At 26.2% G+C, this 23,746-nt stretch overlaps 10 protein-coding genes across 10 annotated transcripts; 6 read left to right on the forward strand and 4 right to left on the reverse strand.

The window, feature by feature from the left end:
* Positions 1-957: 957 nt before the first annotated feature.
* Positions 958-3,054, reverse strand: DICPUDRAFT_35169 (uncharacterized protein; the record flags this gene model as incomplete). The annotated part of the gene is made up of 2 exons (XM_003289093.1): positions 958-2,627; positions 2,685-3,054. 2 exons carry the CDS (start codon positions 3,052-3,054, stop codon positions 958-960), a joined length of 2,040 nt encoding a protein of 679 aa, XP_003289141.1.
* Positions 3,055-4,724: 1,670 nt separating this feature from the next.
* On the forward strand, positions 4,725-5,036 carry DICPUDRAFT_11975 (uncharacterized protein; the record flags this gene model as incomplete). Its single annotated transcript, XM_003289077.1, has 1 exon — positions 4,725-5,036. A coding segment is annotated over one exon (312 nt), but the record flags the coding sequence as incomplete, so codon positions are not given.
* A 1,182-nt stretch (positions 5,037-6,218) lies between these two features.
* On the forward strand, positions 6,219-7,878 carry DICPUDRAFT_48387 (uncharacterized protein; the record flags this gene model as incomplete). The annotated part of the gene is made up of 5 exons (XM_003289078.1): positions 6,219-6,248; positions 6,323-6,483; positions 6,558-6,702; positions 6,789-7,076; positions 7,158-7,878. The coding sequence occupies 5 exons, from the start codon at positions 6,219-6,221 to the stop codon at positions 7,701-7,703; spliced, it is 1,170 nt and encodes a 389-aa protein (XP_003289126.1). The 3' UTR covers positions 7,704-7,878.
* Positions 7,879-8,089: 211 nt separating this feature from the next.
* Positions 8,090-9,972, forward strand: DICPUDRAFT_79899 (uncharacterized protein; the record flags this gene model as incomplete). Its single annotated transcript, XM_003289079.1, has 2 exons — positions 8,090-8,118; positions 8,979-9,972. The coding sequence occupies 2 exons, from the start codon at positions 8,090-8,092 to the stop codon at positions 9,970-9,972; spliced, it is 1,023 nt and encodes a 340-aa protein (XP_003289127.1).
* Positions 9,973-10,063: 91 nt separating this feature from the next.
* On the forward strand, positions 10,064-10,765 carry DICPUDRAFT_153459 (uncharacterized protein; the record flags this gene model as incomplete). The annotated part of the gene is made up of 4 exons (XM_003289080.1): positions 10,064-10,066; positions 10,195-10,347; positions 10,370-10,568; positions 10,599-10,765. The coding sequence occupies 4 exons, from the start codon at positions 10,064-10,066 to the stop codon at positions 10,763-10,765; spliced, it is 522 nt and encodes a 173-aa protein (XP_003289128.1).
* A 605-nt stretch (positions 10,766-11,370) lies between these two features.
* On the forward strand, positions 11,371-11,944 carry DICPUDRAFT_153460 (uncharacterized protein; the record flags this gene model as incomplete). Its single annotated transcript, XM_003289081.1, has 3 exons — positions 11,371-11,375; positions 11,455-11,529; positions 11,626-11,944. 3 exons carry the CDS (start codon positions 11,371-11,373, stop codon positions 11,942-11,944), a joined length of 399 nt encoding a protein of 132 aa, XP_003289129.1.
* A 160-nt stretch (positions 11,945-12,104) lies between these two features.
* Positions 12,105-13,221, reverse strand: DICPUDRAFT_35158 (uncharacterized protein; the record flags this gene model as incomplete). Its single annotated transcript, XM_003289094.1, has 3 exons — positions 12,105-12,518; positions 12,613-12,876; positions 12,919-13,221. 3 exons carry the CDS (start codon positions 13,219-13,221, stop codon positions 12,105-12,107), a joined length of 981 nt encoding a protein of 326 aa, XP_003289142.1.
* Positions 13,222-14,243: 1,022 nt separating this feature from the next.
* On the forward strand, positions 14,244-16,834 carry DICPUDRAFT_15497 (uncharacterized protein; the record flags this gene model as incomplete). The annotated part of the gene is made up of 3 exons (XM_003289082.1): positions 14,244-15,512; positions 15,593-15,859; positions 15,941-16,834. Coding segments are annotated over 3 exons (2,430 nt in total), but the record flags the coding sequence as incomplete, so codon positions are not given.
* A 353-nt stretch (positions 16,835-17,187) lies between these two features.
* Positions 17,188-18,466, reverse strand: DICPUDRAFT_153463 (uncharacterized protein; the record flags this gene model as incomplete). The annotated part of the gene is made up of 3 exons (XM_003289095.1): positions 17,188-17,356; positions 17,422-17,796; positions 17,871-18,466. The coding sequence occupies 3 exons, from the start codon at positions 18,464-18,466 to the stop codon at positions 17,188-17,190; spliced, it is 1,140 nt and encodes a 379-aa protein (XP_003289143.1).
* A 304-nt stretch (positions 18,467-18,770) lies between these two features.
* ABCG31 (uncharacterized protein) lies at positions 18,771-23,583 on the reverse strand (the record flags this gene model as incomplete). Its single annotated transcript, XM_003289096.1, has 6 exons — positions 18,771-20,180; positions 20,256-20,870; positions 20,950-22,211; positions 22,280-22,538; positions 22,615-23,011; positions 23,147-23,583. 6 exons carry the CDS (start codon positions 23,581-23,583, stop codon positions 18,771-18,773), a joined length of 4,380 nt encoding a protein of 1,459 aa, XP_003289144.1.
* Between the last annotated feature and the right edge of the window lie 163 nt (positions 23,584-23,746).

A 23,746-nucleotide genomic window follows, 5' to 3' on the forward strand; every position in this document is an offset into this window, starting at 1 on the left:
TATTTTCAATAAAATAAATTATTTGTTTTTTTATTTGGATATTTTAATATTTTAGTATGGGTATATCATATTACTAAAAAAAATTAAATAAATTTTTTTTGGTAAAAAAAAAAAAAAAAAAAAAATATGATTAAAATCACTCTCCAACACTTTAGTAACATGCACACACAAATAAACAACACGAACACAGATGGACACATACTTCACACTAGTAAATGTTATGTATAAAATTTGATATACAAAAAAAACAAAACCATTCTTCAACCCCATTTTTTTTTTTTAACATATTAAAAAAAAAAAAAGATTAAATTAATTTTTGTTAAAAGATATAAATATAAATAGTAAAATAATGATATAAATTTTTTTAATTGTATGTTAGTAAGATTTAATTTTTTTAAATATCATTTTTCTTTTTTTTTAAAGATATCAAATAACAACTGCCACATAATATTAAATTATATAATAAAAACAAAAAGTAATATTACTTTATATTTTATATAAATGTATATATAAGTATATATAATATACAGAATAGATTAATAATTTGAAATTATTTTTTAAATTTAATAAAAGAGTCATATGATAAATATCTCCAATTTTTTTTTTTTTTATTATTTTTATTTTAACAAATTACCATTTTTGGGAAACTAGAAAAATAAAACATAGTTTAAATGATGTAAAATATTTATTTATTATCTAAACATTATATTTTATTTTATATACTTTGAAAAAATAATTATAATAAATTTTTAAAGTAAATAAAATATATTTTTGGACTGATTTAAAAAATAAATTTTTTTTTTTTTTTTTTTAAATTAAATATTATTTTTATTAAATATTATTATTATTTATTATATTCCTATTATATTATTTATTATATTATTTATTTGTATTTTATAATTTTTAATTTATTATATTATTATATTATTATATTATTTAAAATTTAGTATTCTTATATTATTTAAAATTTTTTAAATTTAATTTAAATTCTGATAATAAATCATCAATTGAAAGTTTTCTATTTTCTTTAGATTTACTATCACGTTCTCTTACACTTAATATACCAGAATCTGATTCTTCTTGACCAATAACAATAATATAGTTATATTGGAGATGAGTTGCCTCGAAAACTTTTTTTGCAATAAGATTATCGCTAATGTCAACATCAACATCGATATCCACCATTGATTGATTAAGTTTGGATTGAATTTCTAATGCATGGTTATTGAATGCCTTTGATACAGATACGACAATACATTGACGAGGTGATAACCAAAATGGCCATTTACCACCAGTGTGTTCCATTAAAATTGCCATCATTCTTTCTACTGAACCGAATAATGCACGATGAATCATAACTGGACGATTAACGGCTGATTGTTGATTTTCAGTTTCTTCTTTTTTTCCATCATTATATTCTAAATTGAATCTAATTGGTAATTGGAAATCTAATTGAATTGTTGCACATTGATGAGATTTGCCATTTGCATCTTTAAGATGAATGTCAATTTTTGGACCATAAAAAGCACCATCTTTTGGATTGATTTTCCATTGATTACCACAAAACTCTGTTAATACTTGAGAGAGTGCATTTTCGGCTTTATCCCAAACTTCGATATCACCCAAGAATGAATCTGGTCTAGTTGAAAGTTCTAAATGAAAAGTAAAATTGAAAACACTATATACAAATTTCATAAAATCGAGACATTGAGCAATCTCTTCACGGATCATATCAGGTGTGCAAAAGATATGAGCGTCATCTTGTTGGAAACGTCTTACTCTTGTGAGACCAGTTAATGAACCATGGCTTTCGTTACGATGGAGAACACCAAAATCAGCAATACGCATTGGGAGTTCTTTGTAGCTACGTTGACGATGAGCAAACATTAAACAATGACCTGGACAATTCATTGGCTTTAAAGAGTAGTGTGTATGGTCACACTCGAATGAAAACATATTATCTTTATAATTTTGCCAATGACCTGATTGCTCCCATAGTTTTTGACTGTAGATGTTGGGTGTAATGACTTCTTGATATCCACGTCTACGGTATTCTGAACGTAAGAAATTTAATAATTTATTATAGATTTTGGTTCCATGTGGTAAAAAGAAACAACTTCCTGGTGAAAATGGATGGAAAAAGAATAACTCTTGATTTTTACCAATCAATCTGTGATCACGAAGTGATGCTTTTTTTGACAAATCTTCCCAATTTTTCATTTGAGCTTTCTCTGGGAACGATATACCAACTATACGTTGTAATTTTGTGTAGGATGGATCATCACCGACTACTGAGCTGTTCTTAATCAAGTCAAGTGATTGAATTTTTGCAATTGGTTCCAATGGCTTGAATTTTTCTAAAAAGTAATGTCCATTTAAATCGATAACTTGTACATCCTTATTTTCTCCTTCTGTAAAGGTTTTTAATATGGCTGGATTGGTACAGAATAAAAGTTTGGCCTTGTCCTGTGGTATTGCGAATTTTTGAATTGCTTCATTTTGCTTTATAAAATGTTCCATAATCTTTTTGATCCTTTTGATATCTTCTTCTTTGATTGTCATGGAGCTCTTTGAAAAATATACATCAACAAAGAAACTACCTTGAAGAACACTATCTACTGAAAACTCTGAACTATCAGAATCTTTAACTAAATGGCCATGGTTAATAATTGATACATAGACACCTGTTGTATTTTTATAGTGTTCTTTAATTGCTGCAGCTAATACTAATGAACTGGTATTCCAAAAGGCTTTTCTTACTTCTAAATCTTCAAAATCTAAGAATTCTATATTAAAGTCATTCAATTCGATAGGTTCCTTTAAATTTACAAGTTGATTTGAGTTGACTCTAGATGTTAATGTGTGTTTGAAATTGCTTTTACCAATCTTTTTTATTATATCCTGTGGTGTAATATTGTCTTGATCAAAATCTAAAATTCTGCCATCATTTAATCTGACTTTACTTGCAAAATATCTAGAATTTAAAAATTTATTGGAATTTATAATTGATTTAAACAATTGATTATTTCTACTATTTAATTTTAAAAATGACATTTTAATAAATAATAACAATTATTTAATTTAAAATTATAATAAAAAAAAAAAAAGACGAAATTAAAAAAAAAAAAAATTTTAAAATTTAAAAAAATCAAAAAAATATTTTTTTTTCTTAAGAAAAAATCAATAAATATTAGTATATTATTTATATATACATCATTTTGTTATTGCTTAGTTGTTCTTTATATATAACTAATATTATCTTTTACAAAAGTTTTTTTATTTATTATTTATTCACACTATTGGAGTATATTTAATTAAAATCGTTATAAATAAAATTGGTTATATTTAAAATTGGTTATAGTAATTAATTTTTCATAGTTGTAGATATTGTTTGAATTATTTTCAATTATATAAAATTAAAAGTAATCAAATTTATTTTAGAAAATTTAATTTATATGTGGGGTAATATGAAAATAAATTAAAATAATTTTTTTTCATTTTTAAAAATTTTTTTTTTATTTTTTTTTTATTTTTTTTTTAAATTTTTTTTTATTAATTTAAAATTTTTTTTTATTTTTTTTTATTTTTCTTTTTTAATTTTATATAATTTATATAAATACTAGTGTGATGTAATGTCTGCACCACAACAACCAAATAATAATCAACAAACTACACCACCAATTCAAGCATATAGTACAACAACACCTCAAAATGTACAACCACCACAAATTTTAAGTCAACAACCTGTATATAAACCAATAGCACAAACAAATATTACAACACAACCACCACAAATATATCAAAATAATAAACCACCCGCACAAGTTTATAATACACAATCACCTCCAATTCAAAATGTAAATACGCCACCTACAACTACAGCCAATATAAATTCAACATCATCTCCATCAATTAATTACCAAATTAATAGAACTGCAAATTTAAACCCATCATCCCCAACTACCATTTCAACTCCAAATACAGCATCTACAAATACACCAACAACCCCATCTATTTCATCTACCTCTACTCCACCCACCACAACCGTTTCAACTCCAACTACAGCAGGGGCAACAGGCAACACATCGACCCCGGGTTATTCGATTGAATCTTCTATTGAGAATATTTTTAGAAATAAAAATATTAATTTTGTTAACACTAGTAATTTTTCACCAGTACAAAATATAAATACTCCAACAACAGCAACCAATACAAACTCACCAATTATAAACCCATCAGTATCTTCACCAATAGCAACAGGTGTCAATACTACTACACCAGCAACTACTGCACCAGGTTTACCTACAAATAATACATCACCCATCACTTTATCATCAACCCCTTCAACTATTGCGACACCATCCATTAATACACCACCTGTTACAGGTTTAAATGGTGCACCTGCTCCAGTTATTGGTGCAGCTGCAATTAATAGTACTACATCATCAATACCATCCACCTTATCTACAACCACAACACCTTCTACAAATGTTATTTCAGGTATAAACCCAATGTTATACTCTTCTGGAGCAGCAGGTCATACACATGGCATAAACACAACAACTACAACCACTATGTCATCATCATCAATAGGAACAACAGTAAATAAACCAAAAAAAGAAAAAGAAAAAGAACGTCGTGAGCGTGAGGTTCGTGAAAAGGAATTAAAGGAACAACACGATAAAGAGCAACGTGAAAAAGATTTAAATAAAGATATAGAACCAGAAGTTTTGGGAAAAAGAAAATTAACAGAATTACTTCAACAAATTTCACCCAACGAAAAAATGGACGATGACGTAGAGGATATACTCTCAGTTTTAGCAGATGATTTTGTGGAATCAACAGTAGCATTTGCATGTACATTAGCTAAACATCGTAATTCAAGTACTTTGGAGGTTAAAGATATTCAATGTCATTTAGAAAAGAATTGGAATATTAGAATACCTGGTTTTGGTAATGTAGAACAATACAAAACCTATAAAAAAACTCATTTCCCAGAACCTCATAAACTTAGAGTCGCTGCTATGAAGAAATCTATTCAAACCACTCATTCAATCACTAGAAAACAACAACAAAGAGAATTAAAAGAACATCAAAAAGAATTAAGAGAACAACAACAACAAGAAGAATTAAAACAACAATTACAACAATCTAAAAAATCTAAATCTAATACACCTTCAGCTCCTTCAACTCCACAAAATAAATTTTAAATAAATAAATAAAAAAAAAAAAAAAAAAGATATTTAAAAAAAAAAACACTGAAACTATAATTTATTTTATTTCTTTTTGTGTTGCAAAAGATCTTAAAATCCTCATAATTGTTGATAACTTTTCAATGTTTTGTTTATCCTTATTGTTTTCCTCCATCAAAATAATCATCGACAATAATATTTGCATTCATTTTCCAAATAAAATCCTAATTCTATATAACTTTTTAAATATTTCTCATTACCCTATTTCATGTTTATAGTCTACTAATATATCCAACTCTTTGAGAATTTGATATTTAAATAAAAAATATAAAATAATAAAAAATATTTTAATATAAATAAAATTAAATCCCAAACAATTTACAAAAATAGATAAATACATAAATTTTAAAAAATAATTGAAATCAATTTGTCTTTAATGATATCATTTGGATCTGACCTGTTTTTTTTAAAACCCATCTTAAATTTTTTTTTTTAAACCCACAAAAAAAAAAAAAGAAAAAAAAGGAAAAAAAAAAGCAAAAAAAAAAAAAGCAAAAAAAAAAGAAAAAAAAGAAAAAAAAGAAAAAAAGAAAAAAAGAAAAAAAATAAGCGAGATGGTGATTGAAAGAGTACATCAATATCGTTATAATTCGTTATAATAAAATTGTTTATATTAAAAAAAAAAAAAAAAACCAAAAAAAAAAAAAAAATTAAAATTAAAAAAAAAAAAAAATAAAATAAAATTAAAAAAAAATTTATTAAAAAAAAAATAATTGTTTTATTGTGTTTTCTATAAAAAAAAAACTATCATTATTTTAAGGTTTTGTTTATTTTATAAATAATAATCACAATAATAATAAAATTAATAGAATCACTTTATAGAAATATAAAATATTAAAAACAAGTTTAATAAAAAATAAATCAGTTATTAAAATTATTGTGTTAAAATATTATTATAAAACAAATTTGTGTGTGTGGTAGTTAAAATATTGTACTAATACCAATAATAAAATAATAAATAGGAAAATGTCAGATCAATATAAAGATAATTTTTGGGTAATTATTAAAAAATCTAAAATATATATATGGATATGTACTAACATTTAGGGTCGTTAATATTACTCTTATAGGGACAAAGTGGTTTTGATGTGTTGGAAAAAAGAGTTAATGAAGGAACAGAAAGTACTAGATTGTTTTTATATTTTATGAAAGAAAGAGCATCCATCGAAGAAAGCTATGCAAAAAGTTTACAAAAACTATTAAAAAATACATCAGATTTAAATGAATATGGGTAACTATACTTTATATGGCAGACAAAAACAATAATGACATATTAATATTAATTTTTTTATTTATTTTATCTAGTACATTACGTGATGCATGGTTTGCAGTTAGAGGTGAAGTTGAATCACTTGTAAGAGTACACAATGAATTAAGTACTAAAATTGATAAAGATATAGTATCACCATTTGAAAAATTCAAATCAGAACAAAAAAAAGTTAAAAAAAGTGTAATATACCATAATATATATTATTTAAAAAAAAGCACACATAAAATCAAATTAGGTATTAATTAATTTATATTTTACAAATTTAGTTTTTACATGATGGTTATAAATTAAATAAAGAAAGAAAGGATTTGGAAAATAATATTAATAAATATAAAACAAAATATGACGACTATTCAAAACAAGCAGAAACTATGGCAATTCAAATGGAAACAGCAAAGAATACAAAAACTGCACAAGAAATTGGAAAGATTCAAGTTAAATTACAAAAATTACAAAAAGAAGCACACCTATTTGAACAAGATTATAAAGATGCTGTTAATAAATTATCAGGTTACCAACCAACTTGGGAAGAGAAAGTTTCATCTAACTATCATGTAATTATCATCATTATCATTATCATAATAATAATAATATAATTAAAAGGTATTAATATGTAAATTTATTTTATTATATAGACATTACAAATGACAGAAGAAGAAAGAATAGATTATATTAAAGTTCAATTGGAAAAATATGTTGGTGCAATTAATTCAACCGTACCAGATACAGAGACTACCAATAGAAATTTAGTTAAAGTTGTAGCACTTGTCGATAAATATGAAGATATTCAATGTTTTGTTAGAGAGAGTAGAACAGGTACTGAACCACCACCACCACCATCTTTTATTCCATTTGGTGGTAAAGCGTCATCAGATTATATTCAAAGCAAATCATCTTATTCATTGGCATCTTCAACATCTTCACAACCACCTTTAACAAGCAGCTACAGTAGCAATAGTTTAACAAGCAGTAAATCACAACCACCTCCACCACAACGTAATTTTTCATCTCAAAAGAAAGTAGTTGCATTATATGATTATGTAGGTAGTGATGCTACAGAACTTGACTTTTTCGCTGGTGATATTATTACTGTAATTGAAGAAGATGAATCTGGTTGGAATGTCGGTCAACTAGGTGATAGACAGGCATTATACCCCTCAAACTATTGTAAAGAACAATAAATAATTATAATAATAATAATAATAATAATAATAATAATAACCAATAGTAATTTTTTCGAACCAACCTAAATTTTTGTAAAAGTATCCAATTTCAAACCAAATCAATAAAAACCTTTAAAATAAAAGAATATAAAAAATAAATAAAATATAAATATATATATAATTTGTAAATCATAACCATTAAAACTTTTTTTTTTTACCAAATTATTAATGATGAGTGGGGTATCCCAAAGTAAATAGTCAATCTAATAATTTCTTTAAAAATATATTTATTACTATTGTTATAGTTGCAGTTAGAAAAATATTTATTTATAATATAAACCTATGAAAAACTAAAGATAATAAATAAAATGTAAATAAAAAATTAATAAATAATTCATTTTTAAATGGTAATTAATAAAGATTTATGTGAAAAGTGATTTAGTGTAGATTATAAATTATTTTATATCTAAAAAACTTTAATTTCAATTATTAAATATAGGTGCGGAATATTGGAGTAGAAAAATAAAAACATAATACTATAAAAAGTAAATTAAAAAAATAAAAAAGAAATACCTTAAAAGAAAAAAGTATAAATTTAAGTTATGCCACAAAAAGAAATGAAATCTAAACGATTATTGAAATACATTGAGATTTCAAACATATTGCTTTAATTAGTTGCTAAAGTTTTATTAAAAAAAAATTAAACAGTGTAGTTGATTATTATAAAGTTATAATAATAAATTTCATTACCATTATTATTTTTTATTATTATAATATAAACAATTTTCTAAAAAAAAAATAAAAGATTGGGGAGAGGCCCATTTTTATAATTTCAATTGAAATTTTTCTAATTGCGGAAATTTTTAATTAAAAAAATTTTTATTTTTAATTTATAAAAAAAATTTTAATTTTTGATTTTTAAAAAAAAATAAACTATTAAATTTCATCAAATTATTTTTTTTTTTCTTTTTTTTAAAAATTATTTCTTTCAAAAACACAATCTTATACATTCAATATAGCTTTATTTTTTACATTCATCCAACTCAAATTCATTATTATTTGTTATTTTTATATATATTTATATATTTTATTTTGTATATAACATAAAAAAAAAACCTAAAAAATATTTATGCTTTGTAAGTTTTCAAAATTTATCATTTATTATATTTTTAAACCCTATTAACTTTTTTTTTTATATTTTTATTTAATTAGTTAAAAAAATAGAAAAATGATTGATATTATTTTATATTTTTTTATTTTTTTCATTTTATATTTTTTTATTAAAAAAATCAGAAGCAAAAACCACAAACATGAAGATAATTACTACCAGAGAGATGAGTGCAATGACTTTTTTTATGATGATGAATACTACGAAGCATATCATAAAAATAATAACCCACCACCACCACAACAACAACAAAATCCACCACAATCATCACAACAACAACAACCACCACAATCGCAATCGCCACCACAATCATCACAACAACAACAAAATCCACCACAATCATCACAACAACAACAACCACCACAATCATCACAACCCCAACCAAAACACACTTCATCAATTCCTGATTACAAAAAACTATTTCGGGCAATGGATGAATATGAAAAATTACAACAAGAACAATCAGAATCACCATCACAACATCAACATCAACATCAACAACAACACCAACAACATCAACAACAACATCAACATCAAGCAAAACCATCAACACAACAACAAAATCAACCACAACAACAATCAACTCCAAATATAAATTCACAAATTATTGATAGCCAAGGTCAAAATAGTGAACCAATGGATATCAACTCAAGTGTAGCCGACTATGCCGCATTATCACGTTTATATGATCGTTTGGAGCTCTACAATTTGGAGAACAGTAGGGATATTCCAGGCGATGGAAACTGTCAGATGTATGCTTTATCTGACCAAATTTTCGGTGACTTAAATCATGGTCCCGAAATTAGAAGAGCTATTGTTGCATGGCTCAGAAATAATAAAAACTTCACCCTTAAAAACGGTGCAAAATTATGCCAATTCGCAAATACTAATAATTGGGATAGATATTGTGACCGTATGTCAAGAAATGGTACTTGGGGTGATCATTTGACTTTACTTGCTGCTTCTGAATTATTGAAATCTCAAATTACAATAATTTCATCAGTTCAATCTGAAAGCGGCTCTTTAATTGAAATCATACCAAGTTCAATTCATAATAGTAGAGAAATTTTATTATCTCACCATGCAAAACATTATGGCTCATTGCGTTCAAAACCATAATCAATAGTTATGGGTAAATAATTAGTATATAATGACATTGGTCTATTAAATTTCGGTATTAGCGCAGCTAATCAATAATTTATAGACAGAAATGGTATGTAAAATATTATCCTTTTTAAAAATTAATTTTAAACATATATTAATAATTTATTTATAAATAATTAGGTTCATTAAATTAAAAGCGGCATCTGCAATTCTCCAAACGTGTTGAAATAATATTAGAAAATCCAAGTTGGTATTCAAATGGTAGTTGAAAAAGCGTTTCAAATGGTGGTTCATATAGTTCTTCATATGGTGGTTCAAATGGTAGTAGCGCCTCAAATGGTATTTCAAATAGTGCCTCAAATGGTGGTTCAAGTGGTTCCTCAAGTGGTAGTAATTCAAGTAGTTAGAGTAGTTCTTCAAGTGGTGCTTGGGTGGTACAAGTAGCGCCTCATATGGTGCTCCAAGTGGTGCTTCAAAATTTGTTGCAAATGGTGGCTCCAGTAATGCTTCAAATAGTTCTTTAAGTGGTGCTTATGGTTATGCTTCTAATGGTTATTCAAATGTTCCTTCAAATAGCGATTCAAATGGTGCTTCAAGTGGCACCTCAAATGGTAGTTAAAATAGTTCAAATGATGTTTCAGATGGTGATTCTAGTAGTTCTTCAAATGGCGGTTCAAGTAGCGCCTCAAATGGTGGTTTGAGAAGTAGTTCAAATGGTACCTCATATGGTGCTTCAAACAATAGTACTTCAAATGGTGCTTCAAATAATGCTTCACTATTAATCTATTATAAATTCTCAAAAAGATAAAATTCATTTTACATTATAATTTTTATAGTATTATTTATATTCTTCATAGTTAAAATTAAAATAAGAAGTTATCATTACATATTTTATTCTATATTTGAATATTTTTACATTCCTTTTTAAAAAAAATTAATAAAATATTATTTTTAAATAAATTTAAAATTAAAATTAAATAAAAAACTATTTTAAGATTTTGTATATTAATTTGGCTTTATAAAAACAAACATAAATTCATAATTTACACCCAATCCAAAAAATTATTTATTCATCAAAAAATTTATTTTCACTCACCCACAATGTTTTACACATAATATTTATTTGTATTATCTCCATATTCAAAAAATAAATAAAAAAATAAATACACCAAATAATTTTGCTATCATTCATTGAATTAAAATCTAAAATATATGAATGTGTAAAAAATTATGTGTTTATTTTTATGAATTTTTATTTTTTTAAATTATTTTTTTTTTTTTAATTTTTTTTTTATTAATTTTTTATTTTTTTGTTTTCAATTCGATATTTATTATACTTTGCAATAACCATAAAGTAATTAATAATATTTATTAAGTAATAATATCTAAAATAATAAAAATAAAATATATAAAATGGGGTAATTATTTTTGTATTATTAATAAATATAAAAAAAAAGTTTACTTTATATTAATTCATTCTAATTTTACTTTAAATAGTCTCATTTCATTAGTATTCGATTGTATTGTCATCTCCAGTGCCTGTGCTGGTGCAAGAAGAATGACTGGTTTTAAGTAAAAATCACTATACAGCAATATTATCATAACTGCAACAATCAAACAAATTATTAATATCTTCTTCTCATTATTATTATTATTATTGTTATATAGCGTGGGCCAAAAAGTAGTTGATATGGTAAAGAATGAAAAAGCTCTTACATTTACTAAAGGATTTTTCAATGTTGGTGAATGGGTTGTAGATAAAGGTGTAAATTATGCAAGAAGAAAGATCATTCAAAATAATTTAAACGAATTTAAAGAAACTATGAAACCAACCTCAACAAATCTTCAACAACATAATACATATTCACACCAACATCACCAAAATAATCAATACATGCCACCAAGCCAAAACCAAAACCAAAACCAAAACCAACAACAACAACCACCACAACAACAAAATGAACATAATCAACAATACAGATTTTAATTAAAGAAAAAAAAAAAAAAAATATAAATTTTTGTATATAAACTATAATATGACCTCCAAAAAAAAAAGTATGGAGTATTAAACTAAAAAAAAAAAGAAGTATATTAATTTGTATGATTTTATGAATATATACAATTTTTATTATATTTTTATTATATTTTTAATGTTTTAATGAATCGTCGTTGCTATTACTAATATTATTGTTAATACTGGCTTCGTCAGTATGGCTTCTATTATTATCGTTATTATTACTGTTATTTTCGTCATCTTGCTCATCTATATAATTTGTTTTAAAATAACAACCATTTCCTTTTGGTAATTGATTTGTTGGTAATAAACCTGAAAACCAATAATCGCCCTCTCCCAAAACTGCATTAAAATTTGCTACTATTGAACCTAAATGATAACTTGGTTTGTTCTTTGATCTATCTAAATTTTCAATTGATGTTTCATTCTTTGCAATCATAATTGTGTGAAATCCACCAAAACATCCTATTGCTATAAATGTAACAAACGATCCAATAGATGACACAATTACTAAAATTCTATCCAATTGGGAATATCTAGTTGTATACTGAAAATTATTAAAAGAAAATTCATATATTAGTATCGTGCCCTTTTTAATAAATTTTGAACCATTTACAAAGAACTATAATGTGTGTACATACCAGACTATAACCAAAGAATAGAGGTGCTGCATGGATCATAACATATATAACTGAGACCCAAAGATATGCTAAAAATAAATAAAAGTATCTATAATTGTAATAACCAACACAGCCACTGATCCATGGGCAATGATGGTCCATCTTTAAAATACAACGATTACATACTGAGCAATGATGGGTTCTTGGTGGTTTAGGTTTTGAGCATTTTTTACAAAAATTCCATCTTATATTTGATGTTATTAAACTTTCATCTGCTTCATCACCCTATTTATGAAAAAATTTACTATTAGTGTTTATTATTTATACTATTAAACATTTAATACCTACATTGACAGAGGGGAATGTTGGATAACCAGCTGGTACCGATATAGCTTTATAGTAATTGAAATAAATATTAAAGGTGAGGAATAATGACACTGATAAATCCATTAACATATTAATTGAATAAAAGAGATCCTCTGTACTAGTAGTTGCTGGGAAAATAACTGCAAAATATGTATAGGCGATGACAGTAATTAATGTGGATGCAAACCCCACAAATGCAGGCCCACAAAATTTAGTAAAAATCTTGCCATAATCATCAATCCTTTTTACAAATCTACGTATCATATCAAAGTTGATGTGTTGAAAAATAAATAAAAAAAATAATGAAAAATAATAATATTACAACAACTGATTATATAGAACTGTAATAATAATGAGATATTAAATTATTAAAAAAAAAAAAGAAAAAAGAAAACAAAAAAAATAATTTAAAAAAAATAAAAAATTTTAAAATTTAATTTATTTTTTCGTTTTTTAATATTTTTCTATTTAATTTTATTTTATTTTATTAATTAAATTTAAAATATTTACATATTTCCTTTTTTTTTTTTTTATGTTCTTTCTTTTTGATTTTTTTTTTTTTTTTTTTTTTTTTTTTTTTTTTTTAATTTTTACTTTTTTTAAATGGGTTAAAAAAAATTTTTTATTTTTTTTTATTATTTTTTTTAATTTGAATATTTATTATATTTTATTAGATGTAATTATCTAACTATTAAACCACTATAAATAAATAGTTTAAACCAAAATTAACTTTTTTCTCCAACTTATTCAAAAAAAAAAAAATAAAAAAAAAATAAAAAAAATAAAAAAATCTTTTTTTCGTTTTTTTTTAAAATTTTTTTTTTTTTTTTTTGTGATTGTGTGGTTGTTTTTTATATTTTCCCATATTGTGTGTTTAATGTGTGTGTATACATAGATACATTCATTATTTATTAAAAACCAATAACAATCAAGAGTGCAATATAACAAACTTTTTTTTTTTTTAAAAAAAATTTTAATTATATTTAAATTTTTTAAATAAATAATACCATAAAAACCGAAACAGGCGAAAAATAATAGGTGTATATAAAAAATTTTTTATATAGCTCGCCACACACAATAATAAATACAATATTTAAATAATTTGTTTTTTATCCATATAAAAATTCAAAATTTTAAATTTAATTAAATTTTTACAATCTTTGTTTACCAACAATAAAAGAATGCCTACTTCAGTTATCACACCACAAATTTCTAATGGCACAGCAACCAAAGGAAATCCTAACAGCAATAATGGTGTCAAAGCATCAATAAGTTTAAAAAATCATATAGATAAAATTAAAAATAATAAAGCTAAATCATTAAAAAAAAAACAACAACAACAACAGCAACAACAACAACAACAACAAAGAAATAATACAGAGCAACCAAAAAAGAGCAATAATAGTTTAATTAATAATATAAATAACATTAAAAATAATATAAATGATAAAGAAATAAATAACCAACATCAACAACAACAAAAACAACAAGATAGTGAAGAAAATGAATTAATAAAAAAAAAGAAATTATTTGAATCGGTTATTTCAAATGAAGCAAAACCATTATTTAATAGAAATATTAAGTTTAAAGAAGCAGAGATTCAAGAGGATAATCAATTAAAATTAAAATATAAACCAATAAATAATATAAATGCAGTTACAACAGCCTCCAAAAAATTATTAGAACTTAAACAAAAGCAACAACAACAAAAGAAACAAGAATTGGATGAAGAGGATGACGACAATGTCTTAGCAAAACCAAAAAAAGTTATATTCAAACCAGAGGAATTACACCCATTAATGAAATGGAGATCAATTACAAAGATTGGAGCAGGTTTAAATAATATCGGTAATACATGTTTTATGAATTCAGTTCTCCAATGCCTCACCTATTCACCAACATTAGCAAACTATATGATCTCACGTGAACATAGCAAAAACTGCACTAATAAAAGTTTCTGCATTTTCTGTTCATTAGAAGAGCATATTATTGCAAGTCACAAGGCAACCGGTAGATCCATAACTCCAAAAGAAATTGCAGCAAATATAAGAAAGGTTGCACCAACATTTAGAATTGGTCGTCAAGAAGATTCCCACGAGTTTATTCGTTTCGTAATCGAATCTCTTCAAAAAGTTTGTCTTTCCAAGTTCCCAAAAGGCTCAATAAGTCATCGTGATTCAATGACTACAGTAATTGGTTCAATTTTTGGTGGTTATCTTAGAAGTCAAGTTAAGTGCTCAGTTTGCCAATATGAATCAAATACATTCGACCCATTTATGGATTTATGTGTAGATATCAATCAGGCAGATTCTTTAACTAAAGGACTTCAAAACTTTGTTAAATCCGAAATTCTCGACGGTTCAAATCGTTATAAATGTTCAAAATGTAAAAAGCTGGTTAAGGCAGCAAAACGTTTACAAATTCATATCTCTCCACCAATTTTAACTGTCCAAATTAAACGTTTCTCATTTTTAGGTTCATATGGTGGTAAAGTTAATAAACATATTCAATTTGAACAAACCTTAAACCTTTCACCATATATGACACAGGCAAATGTAATTAAATAATTAAATAATAATTTAATATCAATAATTATTAATAATAATATTCATAAATTTTTTTTACAAAATTTTAGGATCATTCAATCTACGATTTATATGCTGTATTGGTTCATTTAGGTGGCAGCACAAATTCAGGTCATTATTATTGTTATGTTAAAGGTACAAATGGAATTTGGTATAATATGGATGATTCAATGGTTTCACAAGTTAGTTTACAAACTGTTTTAGGTTCAAAGGCCTATATGTTATTCTATTCAAAGAGAGATACTGAAAGATCCATTAACACAAACACAGTTATCCCAAGAAATATAGTTGGCCAAAAGAGAAAATTAGATGAAGAGGTTAGCGAGCAACCAAAACAAGATATTAAAAAACAAATTAAAATTAGTGAAAATGAAAAGAAACCAATTGTCGAAGAAAAGAAATCACCAGTATTAAATGGTTCTAAACCAACCAACACAGCTACATCATCAGTAAAAGTTGAACCAGCACCAGCCCCAATTAAAAAATCACCAGTATTAAATGGTACCAAAACAGCTACCACAACATCAGAACCAAAGAAAACATCACCAGTATTAAATGGTGCTAAATCATCATCAATTGCATCATCAGCAGCTGCACCAGAAATCAAAAAATCACCATTATTAAACGGTGCTAAATCAGCTTCACCACCATTAAAGTCATTCTCTCTTGGTGGTGACGATGAACCATTATCACAAAGACCAGACGACAGCGACGATGAAAGTGACAACTATGACGACTCTTCATTATCATCTTTATCACCACCATCCTCAGAATCAGAATCTAGCAACAGTGACAATAGTAATAATAATTCACCATCATTAAAACCATCCTCAATTTTAGAAAAAATATTAAAATCACAACCAGCCACCAAACAACAACAACAAAAAGAATTAGAATGGGATAAACCAAGATACGCCGAGGAAGACGAACAATTAAAAAAATTAAATGATAAAAAGAAATTAAAATCAATTAACAATGCTAAACAATTAAAAGAAAATTCAAAAGTTAAAGAAGAAAACCAATTCCACTTCAATGTCGGTAAATGGGACGATGATGATGTTAATCCAGAATTTAAAGAAGCTCAAAAAGAACTCTTAAAGGATGAACAAATAAAAGAGTTAGTTCACGAAAAAGATGAACACAATAAACATTTCGATCAAGGTAGAGTTAAAAAAGTTAAAGTAAAGAAATCACTTAATCCAGACTCTGTAAACCAATTTAGCATTCAAACTCAAAAATTAAAACAACATAAAGAAAATCAATTAAAATTTGGAGATAATTATAATATAAAAAATAAATCTGCAGCTGGTAAAAAGAAATTTAATAACAATAACAGTAATAATAATAATAATAATAATAGAAATAATAATAATAATAATAATAGAAATAATAATAATAAGAAAAATAATAATAATAATAGACCAAAGAAATTTGTATAAAACACTTTTTTTATAAACTAAAATCAAATATTTAAAAATAATAAAATATATTTATTATTTATTATACCCTTTATATCTTTTTTAAATATATAAATAAAACAAAACTATTTAAATAAATCCGATAAAAATAAAAATATTGTTTTTATTAAATACATAATTTTTAATATTGTTTTATTATTTTTATTATTACTTTTTTTTTTTTTTTTTTAAATATATGATAAAATATCGGAATATTCTTTTGGAACATTATTTATAACAAATCTACCGTCGTAGGATAATGATGCAAAAAGGAAATTACTTGAACCCCAACTTATATTATAAATACTATCTTCATGTTCTTCATAAGTTTTAATTAATTGATCTTCATTTCTTTTACTATAAATAAATATATGTTAGTTATTTGAAAATTTTATTTTAACAGAAATAGATAATATACATACTTTTTCTTTGGTTTGGTTGGTTGTTGTGATTGAGTTGATGAGTTTGATGATGTATCTGATGTTTGGTCATTTGAGTTTGTTGTTGTTGAATCTTTGGTGTTATTTGCGGAAGAAAGTGAATAAAGGTTCCATAATTTTACAGTATTGTCGCTTGATGATGTTATAATTAATTGATCTTGGAATTTATTGAATTTAGCTGACCAAATCCAATGATTATGACTTGAAAATATTTTGACTGGTTCTTTAGTTTGTCTGGTATCCCATATTTTAAGTTTTGAATCATCACCTGCTGATAAAAGATTGTAAGGTTTATTTGGATTAAAATCGATATCTCTAATTTGTTCCGAATGTGCTTTATCGATTGAAAATGTTTCCCTGTAAATAAAAAAATCAATAAATTAGTATTAAAGTGCATAAACTATATTTATACAAGATGAGTAAGAACTTACTTTGCATTTCTAAAATCCCAACCTTTAATATTAACATCATTTGCTGTGGCTAATTGATTTGGAATATTTGGATTAATAGAACCAACAGAGAGTTTTGAAAGATTACCAAATGTTTTAACACACTGTGGTTCACTATCTTCAATTTTTCCCCATAAACGAATATTGCTGTCATCTAAAGACACTATATAATCATTTGAACCTGATGGGTCACATAATATTGGTTTTATCATGCTTGTATGTCCTTTGAGTTCGAATACTTCTTGAATGCTATCCATATTTTCATTAATTCTCCACAATGATGATTTGAAGTCATTACTTGTGCCAGTGTTGTAAACTGTAAAGAAAAGATTTGCATCGAATGGACATGATGTAATTGACCAAATTTCTTTTGGATGAGAAAATATTGATATACATTTAACACCACCTTCATTCTCTTTGGATTCCAATAGTGCAATTTCATTATCTTCTCTTAATGATAATGTTCCAACTAAAAATCTATTTATATCTGTTTCACCAGCAACATGTGCTAATGCTCTAGTTTTTTGTGATAAACCATAAACATTGCTTGATGTGTTTGATGTGTTGGTATTAAACATTTCTAATTACTATATATTATTTATTTGAATAAATCTTTATAGTTTTTTTAATTTATGAAAAAAAAAATTAATAAAAAAAAATAAAAAAATAAAAAAATGAAAAAAATAAAAAAATAAAAAAATAAAAAAAAATATTTTTTTTAATAAACAATAATAAAAAAATCAAAAACATTAATTCAATCAAATATTTGATCAATACTAAAAAAAGAAAATACATTATTTTTATAACATTTCTTTTTATTGAAAAAAATTTTATTTAAAAAAAAGATTGTAATAAGTTGTTCATAACAACATGTTTATTTTTTTATCTTTTTCCTTTTCTTGCAATGTATACAAATATAATTACTAAAAGAGTATTAAAAATAAAGAATGAGGTGACAATACCAAAGTTACGCCATTTGTTATCATTTGACCAGCCTAAATAACCTTCAACATATTCTTTACCAGATTTATAGGAGCAATAGCCACATTCACCTGATTCTAAAGTTTTGACATAGCCTGGAGCTGCAGTGATAGTTGAATTGATGAAATCATAGGCATATTCTTCGCATGTGTTGAAATTTGATGGTTTAATAAATTTAACAATGTCGTCCAATGAACATCTAATATCGATATGATTTAATGCATTGGTAACAAAGCCTTCAAGTAAATAGTTGCATGGGTTGAGATACACCATCCAAGAACGGTAAAACCATGGGATTTCGGATGGTCTGATTAAAATACCACAAAAGAGGAAGAAGAAAACAATGACAATTGGCATAACATTGAGTGCAAAAGTTAAGTTGAAACAAACAGCTCCTACAGCTTGTCCAAATGAAACACAAAAGAATAAAAAGATGATAAATATGAACCAGAAATAAAAGTTGTTGCTATGAGAGTAGTCCAATCCAGCAGTGTAGTAGGAGCAGAAAAAGAAAATTGTACCAGAGAAAAGAACAAATGGTAACTCTACAACTGTAATACCAATTGCAAATGGGAGCCATGAGTAAAACTTGCTAGCATAGTCACGCTTAAAGAATTCTTTTTGGGTAATAAATTGTGGTAACACCAAGTACATAAATAGAATACCAGTGAAAATAGCTTCGAATGAAAAGAAGATACGTTGAATCATATCTGAAGATGATTCTTTAAGATTCATAAAGATGAAACCCGAGAGCAAACCAACTAGAATACATTGGACTAAAGTACCATATGTGTATGGTGCATCACGCCACCAGATTAAATTGAGACGTTTGTATACTTCTAAAGTTTGATACCATAAAGGTGTAGCAAACTCACGTGGCTCTCCATTATCTACACCGGTTTTTATTGGGCCAGAGGCTTCTAGCGATAGCAATTCATTTTCAACTTCTCTATATTCTGCAGAGTCTTTCCAAATTTCTGGCCAGTTTTTATCGGTTCTACCATGCACACCTGCACCAATACACTCCAACATATATTCGGCTGGGTTTTCAATATCACTACATTTACGGCAACCATTACGTTCGAAATATGACAGAAGAACACTCGATTTATCGCCAATATCACCAAAGTAAACAGTTTTACCACCTTTAGCTAAGAGTAAAATACGGTCAAAGTGTTCAAATAATACACTCGATGGTTGATGGATAGTACAAACCAATGGCATTCCAGCATCTGCAAGTTTACGAATAAATTTAATAATATTGTATGATGATTGAGCATCTAAACCAGATGTTGGTTCATCAAGGAAGAGCTTATGATTAAAAAAAAAAAAAAAAAATTAATATTGGTATTTTTTTTAAAAATATAATTATTTATAAATATTTACAATGTGGGGTTTGGCTACTAATTCAACACCAATAGTTAAACGTTTTCTTTCTTCAACTGAAAGACCAATACCGGTATCTAAATCTCCTATTAAAGCATCACCTAAATGTTTCATTTCCATCATTTCTAAAACCTGTTCGACGTAGGCATATTTTTCTTCTATTGGTATATTGGGTTCTTGACGTAATTTGGCAGAGAATCTAAGAGCTTCACGTACAGTCAAGCATGGGTTATGGACATCCATTTGTTCAACATAGCCGGTAATACGTTCAAAGTCGATTTGTAAAGCCTTGCCATTTAAGAAACATTTACCTCTTACTTGACCAATAGTTTTTCTTTTAGCTAAAACATCAAGTAGAGTAGTTTTTCCAGCACCTGATGATCCCATCAATGCAGTCATTTGACCTGGTTTGATCCAACCTTCAACATTATCTAGCAAGAGCTTTCTGGTACCTCCTGAAATTGGAACATCATAGTTAATGCTTTGCCATGTAAAAATACCACCTGGCATTTTAAGAGTTTCTTTCATATTACTGGTGGCATTTGCAACTAGTTCATTTTGTCTTTTTTCTTCTTCTACATCATTAATTTTTGGAGCCTTTCCACGTTTATAAACCTATATAGTATAAATAATGTTAGAAAATGAATAAACTTTAATAAATTTTAATAAAGTTTTAAAATATTTAAATAAATACCTTGGATGTAAAACCACCATTTGCCATATCAAAATGTTCCATTATAAAACAGTTTACAATAATATAAAGGAATACGAAAACATAGACTACACAAACATTTAGAGCGAGACTGTTTTGAATGTTGATAACATTTTTGAGATAGGATTCACCTGTAAAAGTAGTTTGGCCGGGTGTGGCAGCAGAAGTTGGGCATACTCTATAATTTACATCATTGTAGACTGTTGAATTTGGATCGTTACTATATGGTATCATTTCTGAAGAGCAATCAACCTTTAATCCATAAAATTCGTTCTGCATTAAAGATTCGAAGGTATATGTGTATGGATTGATCCAATAGTACCATTTTACCCAACTGTGAAGTTTGTTAAATGGAATTAAATAACCGCAAATTGAAAACTGTGCCACAATAATAACGTTCATAATACTTTGAGCTATATATACCGATGGTGTGAAATTTCCCCATAAACGATAGAGATTATTTGTGGCCAAGGCAAAACCCAATAGAATAAATGCAAAAATGATAAACTTTGAAGCATCATAATCTAAACCAAACATAAAGTAAACGATAAAGGAAAATAGGAACACTTGAATAAATATAACTGGGAAATCTGCGGCAACTTGAGCAATATGGAGTGCAGAGGGTCTATACATTGCATAAGAACGTTGCTTTTGTATAATACGACGGCCTTGAAAAGTGATTGGTAATTCTTGTTCTGCAATTAATGCATTGAAAATGATAGTACAAAAGAGAGCACCTCCCCTATTATAAACACCATCTAAAGTGTCCAATGGCATTTTATAGAAAAAGGTACCATACAAAATAGCTTGGAAAATGGTTGAAAAGTAACGAGAAGCTAATGAAAACTTATCACCCCAAATAATTTGATAATTACGAATTGTTAGAGCAATTACCTGAGCAAAGAAACCAGTGGTATAGGCAGATCTTTTAGTTGTAGTTTTACTCTTTTGAGAACGGACTTCTTGAATAAAATCTTTCTTTGGTTGGTCTTGCTCTATTTTCTTTTCATACTCTTCAAGCTCTTTCATTTGTTGCTGGTGTAACTCTGAGCCTTTCCATGCGCTTTCAAAGTCAGCTGAGGTTTCTGGTACTTGGCTCTCATAACCTGGACGGACTTTTCTTTCTTGTGGATTAGTTACACCTGTTAAGAAATCTGGTGTTGATTTTCTTGGTTCGCAATAAAATCCTAAATCTAAAAAATATTGTTTAGCTTTATTTGTTGGGCCAAAATAAATACAACGACCTAAATAAAAATTATTAATATTTTTTTTTTTTATAAATATAAACAATATTAGTTTTAATTATAATTACCTTTTTCTAAAATCAAAACCTTGTCAAATAAATTATAAATAGAATCTGATGCCTGATAAAATGATGCTAAGGTGGTTTTATGCAATGAATCTGACATAATACGAATAGATTTAGCATAGTCAAAAGCAGATGCAGCATCTAGACCTCTAGTTGAGCAATCATAACAATTAATTGATGATGCTGCAACCATAGATTCTGCAATTGTAATTCTCTTTCTTTCACCTCCACTTAAACCACGTACAAATTCATTACCTACAATCTATATTTTAATAAAAATAAAAATTAATATTTATTTTATGAGATAATTTAAATAAATAAAATTTTGGTATACTTACAGTATCGGCTTGATGAATAATACCAAACATTGATAAAAGTAAATTAAAGATTTTACCTCTAAAAGTACGTTTCTTTTCTTCGGGCAAACGGTTTGATGGAGTCTTACACTTGAGTGCGAAATTAAGAGTTTCCCGGACAGTAAGAGTTGGGTAATGAGAATCTTCCTCTGGAATATAAATGGCTTCACCTTTATATCGACCCCATTCAGATGCTGGAATACCACCATAGTTGACCTGTCCATCTACTTTAACATAAGAGCTTCTCATATTACAAAGTACACGAAGCAAAGTACTGCAACCAGAGCCTGGTCTACCCAATACCAATAACATTTCTCCATCTTTACAGAACCCAGTTACATCATGCAAAATATCGAATGTTGATGAATTTGATTTATTCCTTTATTATTTGATAATAATACACCCAAATACCATGCAATTAATAAAAAAAATGAAAAAATGAAAAAATAAAAAAATTAAAATTAAAAAAATTGATTAATTTTAATTGAAATTTATAAACCAATATGGTACATACCAATTTTTAGGATTGAAAAGTGAAAAGAAATCAATAAATGGTGTTGATAAATCAGTGATAACTGATAAATCTGCCCCTTTGCCATCCACTGTGAGGTTTTTAAAAGTGACACCCATCTTTTTAGGTTTACCCCCATTTTCAATTGCCATACGCTGAGAGTTTTCAAAAAATTCTCTTAGTTTGAAATCTTCATCAGTTTCTTCATATTTTGCTGACTCGATATCATTAATTGCCAACTCTTGATGAATATATTCTCTATACTCTTGCTCCAGCTCATCAGCAACTCTATTAAAATTATTCAAACCGCTTGAAACGGTAATATCTCCTTCCGTTTCATTGTTTCTATTGTTATTATTATTATTATTATTAATTTCACCACCATAATCTAAACCGCTATCCAACTTAGATAAATTTTCTAATTGGTAATCCCTTGACATGATTTTTTAAAATTAAACTACTCTTTTTTAAAAAAATTATTTTAGACAAATTATTTATTTTTTTAGTTTTATTTTCTTTTTTATTATAAATATTTTAAGGCAAAAACAATTATTTAAAATTGTGCCCACAGTATTATATATATATATATAATTTTAGTTCTTA

The sequence above is a fragment of the Dictyostelium purpureum genome (genome assembly GCF_000190715.1).
Source record: "Dictyostelium purpureum unplaced genomic scaffold DICPUscaffold_161, whole genome shotgun sequence".
Taxonomy (NCBI): Eukaryota; Evosea; class Eumycetozoa; order Dictyosteliales; family Dictyosteliaceae; genus Dictyostelium; species Dictyostelium purpureum.